This window comes from Sprattus sprattus, assembly GCF_963457725.1.
Source record: "Sprattus sprattus genome assembly, chromosome: 3".
Classification (NCBI taxonomy): Eukaryota; Metazoa; Chordata; class Actinopteri; order Clupeiformes; family Clupeidae; genus Sprattus; species Sprattus sprattus.
In genome coordinates, this window is record NC_137922.1 from 2,490,179 (window position 1) to 2,495,862 (window position 5,684).

The window sequence follows — 5,684 nt, forward strand, 5'->3', positions numbered from 1 at the left end:
ACCAAGCCCGTTAGAATTTAACTGTCTGAAATACTTAAATTGTTAAGTCCCGTCCTGTTTTCTTTATTTTTGTTGTATGTCTGTATACTCGTCTCTCCTTTTGTTTTCAGACACCTCACTCCCTGCCCTTTTCTATGCCCCGCCTTGATTCTTTGAACCTGTTCCTCGTCATCACTCCAGACCTAGTGTATTTAGCTTGTGTGTTCCTGCCTCTCTTTACCAGTTGGTCTTGGTTTTCTCTGTGTTCTAACATTCCAGCGTTCTCCGGACGGACTCCGGACTGCTGCTCGTCAACTTCGTCAAAGCATCCAAGGGAGCATAACTCTTGCAGGTACATGGCAACCCAAACGTTCTGCTTAATTTTGACATTCTCTGTCTTTTCAAGAAAAGCTCAACACTCGCGTACCTATTTGTCATTAATGCAATCAATCAATTAAGTGTACAAAATATGATCAAATTGTTATAATATGAAACTTTATAGAAAGGTTTATAGAAGGTCATGCTTTCTACATTACATATACATGAAATTTAATATAATTTTAGTCGCTTTAGTTGCTTTTTGTGTGTTACCATAAAACATGCAAGATGAGGACTTTTAATGAAAACTGTTTAGAAATTTTTAATTTAAATTGTGTTTTCCTGGCAAATTCTGTCCTTTCCAGGTTCATTTTTTGCTTGTTGAGCAAGGATGAAACTCATCTTTGCTCTTCTGCTGATCCTTCCCTTGGCCTTTCCCTCAGAGGGAATGGATATCTCTGTCAACAATGGAGGTTCGTGGGGCGATTGGGGTGAGATGGAGATGTGTCCCCACTCTTATCGTGCTTTTGGCTTCAATCTTAAGGTGAGTGCTTTGTTGCCCTTTTATGGGGGGGACTAAACCAAAGCCAGATCAAAAACTAAACAAAATAAACATAAAAAAACATGTCATTTTGTACTGAACCCAACAATTATAAGCTCATCATGTTAGTAGGAAAAATATGTATGATGTTGAGTTCTATTCCATTGCTATATTATTAAGTATAATTGTTTTGTTTGAAGTGTGATAGAGTTAATACATCTGCAGCACAAAACTGACAAATGAAAGTATGCTCAATTTAAGGAGGAGTTATCCGAGGCAGCTGAAAGGACTAGCAGGTGGTTGTGGTTGAGGTGACCACCCACTAACCTCACCTACACAGACTCTTTGTCAAATTCCTCAGTTGCTCCCAACGATCCTCTTGTGGTGTGTTCTGTGTGTGTGTGTGTGTTCAAAACAACGCTGGTGTTCGTACACAGTCCTGTCTCTGTAACTGGGAAACATACAAAGTGGCTTGGAATTCCAGCCAACATATACTGTAGTTTGACGATAAAAATCCCAATGTTTTTTTTTTCTTTTGCTTAGCAAATGTCGGATGCTGGACAGTGGTGTATAAAGTACTCAAAAGCCATACTTGAGTAAAAGTACAGATGCGTTACTGGAAAATGACTCAAGTTAAAGTCACCTTTGAGAATACTACTTAAGTTAAAAAAAAGTATCTGATCTTTACTGTACTTAAGTATCAAAAGTAATGTACTGATATTAAATGTACTTAAGTATTGAAAGTAAAAGTGCAAGTAAATGCTGTTAATAAAAAAGCAAAGGGTCAGAATTTTGACAATAATGAAGTTTATTCAGACTAACAGGAGCAAACTTATAAACATGGGCTGATTTGAACCCCTCCCTACTCAATACATCGACAAAGACACATACAGTGTGTTTGCAAATGAAGCTGCTTGCAGCTAGATATCTAGATAGCGATCTACACTTTTGCTAGGTAACTAACTATCTAGTTAAGGCCTGTGTGTCTCATATCATATGTAACAAATTTGTTGCGGTTTGCAAAACATAAACCTATGTTTTTTATTTTGCAATAATCTTGTTGCAACACTTCTGTCAAGCTGAAGTTCAGTTAAAGATTAGTGAGGAAATAAAGAATGCAAGTCATGGTGCCCTGGTGTTCTCTGTCATTTCTGCTTATCATCAGCTTGCCTAATTTGTGAGCCTGTCGACGAAAAAAAAATGCTGCAAAAGCTTCTCCATATCTGACCTCACAACAACTAGGCCTACATGGGGAATGGATAGATCTACTATAAATAACTAATGATAATAAACCATGTGAAGGAGTCCATTGGTGGTCTGTTTGAATAATTTCATTATTTTAATGGACTCTCTCTTACCCCCCAAGTGAGCCTGTTGACCGGTGAAAAAAAAATGACTCTGCTACGATCGGAATAATCTGACGGGCCAAAAAAAAACCTCTGGCGGGCCAGAATTGGCCCGGGGGCCGCCTGTTGCTGACCCATGCCCTACAAGTCATGATCAGATGAAAATGAATCGGAATAAGTTCAGGTATTGCACATCTTTAGCATACCACCCAAAAATCCACTAGAATGCAGGCAATAACATCTACTTAAAGAAAAATGTCCTGGGGGTGGACCTTCAGCTATGTCTTTGCTTTACAGAATGTAACCAATGTTGTCCATCTCCATTAGGCCGCCCCTATCGACGACTTTGGGCCCCACAAACAACCAGAATGCAGGGCACAACATGGGTACAATGCCAAATTAATTCCAATTCCCTGATATTTGAGCCACCAACTTGTGTGGCGGCGTGCGCAGCAAAATTTTGGTCACCCGCGACAAAATCTCACTCAAGGGTTTTTTGAAGAGTTGGCAGCTCTGGTTAAGATAACATCCCAACAACTAGTATTATAACCACTTCTAGTACATAACTAGTCTCTTCAAAAAATGTGTTAATGTTAAAATCAAAATGTTAATGTTTTTGTCAAAATGTTTATGCTTCCGTCTGCAATTGCACACTGAGCTATTCCCTGACAAATGCCAGCAAGTAGCCTACTTAAGATTGATACCTAAAGAATACGAATAAATAATATTTATAGGTTATTAGCTATAGCTTGTAATATTATATACAGATTTTACCCAGCGGTGAAAGAACCTGTGGTAAAAGGTTGTGCTAGTGGTATTTAATGAAGAGGTCGTGTCGTGGGGTTTCAAATGTTTTGATTGAGACCTGTATGCTTTTGCTTCGAACATTGTTATTGTTGTGTACCCTTCGTTGTAGATCTTAATGTTTCGGATATGTCCTTCCACTGCATATTGCAGTCCATTTTGCCTTGATCTGGAGGATATCGCGGATATATTACTCCAAAAAGAATCACTGATACTGGCAGATAAAGCGTTTGTCCTTGTCCTAGCCATGCTTTTGGGTTGACAGTCCTAGGAGTTTTGTCCGACGTAGCAACGGTAACTAAGGGGGCTTTTGCGAACGGTCAAAAGCGCGCGTTAGGACAGCTGATTCGCCGAACCTGCTTGGAGTCTGTGTTCTACCCGAGTCCCCGAAGTTGGTCTCATCACTCTCATGATATTTTTTCTAAAGATGAATCTATTTTGTAACGAGTAACAAAGGTTTCAGGGGAAATGTATCGAAGTGAAAGTATCAAAAGCAAAATGTAGCAAAGTAAAAGTAGCCTAATAGTCAAAAGAAATATAAGCAGTAAAGTAAAGTACAGATATCCAAAAAAGCGACTTAAGTACAGCAAGAAAGTATTTCTAGTTTGTTACTATACAACACTGATGCTGGATGAACTGCACATCCATGATATCATGTTACCTCACTTGGCATTGTTTGGTTGCTCCATAAGGTGGAAAGACATCAAGGCAAGGGAGATGACACTGCACTCAATGGGATCCAACTCCTTTGTCGACACACAGAAAACCATAAACTCAAGCACACCATAAATTCAGCCGATGGAGGGTAAATTCATAATCTGTAGTCAATTTCATTTGAGGCTATCATCTGATGATCAAATACCATTTAATTAAATAATGTCTTTTGAATTTTAAAGATGGGGGAGATTGACCCCTTACCAGGATTATTGTGGCGCTGCATATCTTGTGTCCTTCAATCTCCGTGTGGAAGTTCACCAAGGACGAGGAGATGACACCGCTGCCAACAACATCCAGTTCAGCTGCAGCGATGGAAGGGTTCTGACTGGTGATGGCATGCCCTGGGGTGACTGGGGTGGGTGGAGTGGTCGGTGCTCTAAGGGGATCTGTGGCTTAATGACCCGGGTGGAGAGACCACAGGGCAAGGGAGATGACACTGCCCTGAATGATGTCAAATTTAGATGCTGTGAGTGAAGTAACCTGGATGAGGATGATGATGTACAATGAAAAGCTGTACCTCAGCAGTTAACAGCAGCTTTCTGGTTTATAGATCCACCCGTTAGTGCCCTCTCTCCATTGGTTGTCTGACTGGTTCTACAGTAAAATGATGTTAATTATTGTTTGTACCATCATCTTCAATTCTATCAATAAAGAGTCTGATGCATTACCCACTCTGATGTACACTGTACTACAATCGTAACTGGTGCTTTCACACCACACACACACACACACACACACACACACACACACACACACACACACACCAAATCCTTTGCATGTGGGTCGAGGCTGGTGCTCTGGTCTAGGCTGATCCTTTTAGTCTTCTGGCTACAGTACTGCTCCATCTCTAGTTATGTGAGGGAGACTAAACACCTTTAAAAACAGACTAAACCAAATACAAAACAAACAAAATCACATGTCTTTGGGCTCTGAACCCAACAATATTACATTGTGTAAGTAAGAGAAATATTTTTTTTTTAACTCATTATGTGATTTAAAGAATTTTAGCGATATCAAAGAGTCAGGTGTATCTTTGGCTTTCTTGCCGTTTATTGAGAACAGGCACACACATTCAGAGACTGATACAACATGGCAAATGGCGTGAGCTTATACATGCAGACACATAGTACCTGCAAACACCAGGGGAATCACACTTGGGTATTAACACAACACACATCAGTCAAACATCATAAAACATCAATCACTCCAATTAAGTACACTAAAACTGTAGACATCAACATTCAGACATCAAAAGGCACCACATAATAGGCAAAAAGGAAGTGGACAGTAACTCACACAACACAAATGCTACATGCCACAGTATGATTAAAAAAGTTAACTAGAATACCGGTATGTGTTTCCTGAAGGAAATACCTGTGCATTAAAAATGCAAAAATTAAAAAAGAAGAAGAAAGGAAAGAAGAGTAAACAAGACTGGCTATGGACAAAGACAGTAAAGAGAGAGTGAAAAGGGAAAATACTGAAAGAAGGAGAGAAAATGGAGTGAAGAAAAAAGATGGACTGTAAAGTCAAAGAAGGCTGAAGAGAACAAGAGTGCTTATGGATAATGAGATAAATATAGACTGAAGAGGGAAAATATTGAAAGGAGATAAAATCGAGTGAAGCAGAGAGATGTAGGGTGCGTCCACACTAGCCCGGGTAAATACAAATACGCGTATTCGCAATGAAAACGATCTCCGTCCACACTAGCGTTTTCGTATGGTTTTCCAAATGTTTGCCGTCCACACTACCATGGGTATTTAACAATCGTTGTCATGGCTACTCCATTCTAGTCCTCCGACTATTTACTGAACACGTGTAGGAGCATTAAATGAGCATGGCAGTCACCTACACAATTTGAACTATCCTACCAATTGCTTCACTCTACATTGTGCTTAGTGTCTTAACATACATGGAATGGGTAAGCCCTAAAATTGCATAACATGGGAATGGGGATGTACTGCACTGTGGATGTTAGA

General features: G+C 39.7%; 1 protein-coding gene across 1 annotated transcript; it reads left to right on the forward strand.

The window, feature by feature from the left end:
• The first annotated feature begins 266 nt into the window (after nucleotides 1–266).
• On the forward strand, nucleotides 267–4,259 carry LOC308363038 (vitelline membrane outer layer protein 1 homolog). Its single transcript, XM_080835802.1, has 4 exons — nucleotides 267–331; nucleotides 663–841; nucleotides 3,681–3,793; nucleotides 3,885–4,259. Exons 2-4 carry the CDS (start codon nucleotides 689–691, stop codon nucleotides 4,177–4,179), a joined length of 561 nt encoding a protein of 186 aa, XP_080691928.1. The 5' UTR covers nucleotides 267–331; nucleotides 663–688; the 3' UTR covers nucleotides 4,180–4,259.
• The last annotated feature ends 1,425 nt before the right edge of the window (nucleotides 4,260–5,684 follow it).

What these genes read in the sequence shown, in the direction of transcription:
- LOC308363038 (XM_080835802.1), top strand. Translation starts at nt 689, where the DNA reads ATGAAACTCATCTTTGCTCTTCTGCTGATCCTTCCCTTGGCCTTTCCC. An exon ending in CTTTTGGCTTCAATCTTAAG is followed by an intron (nt 842 to 3,680) that starts GTGAGTGCTTTG and finishes TTGCTCCATAAG; the next exon opens with GTGGAAAGACATCAAGGCAA. An exon ending in ATAAATTCAGCCGATGGAGG is followed by an intron (nt 3,794 to 3,884) that starts GTAAATTCATAA and finishes TGAATTTTAAAG; the next exon opens with ATGGGGGAGATTGACCCCTT.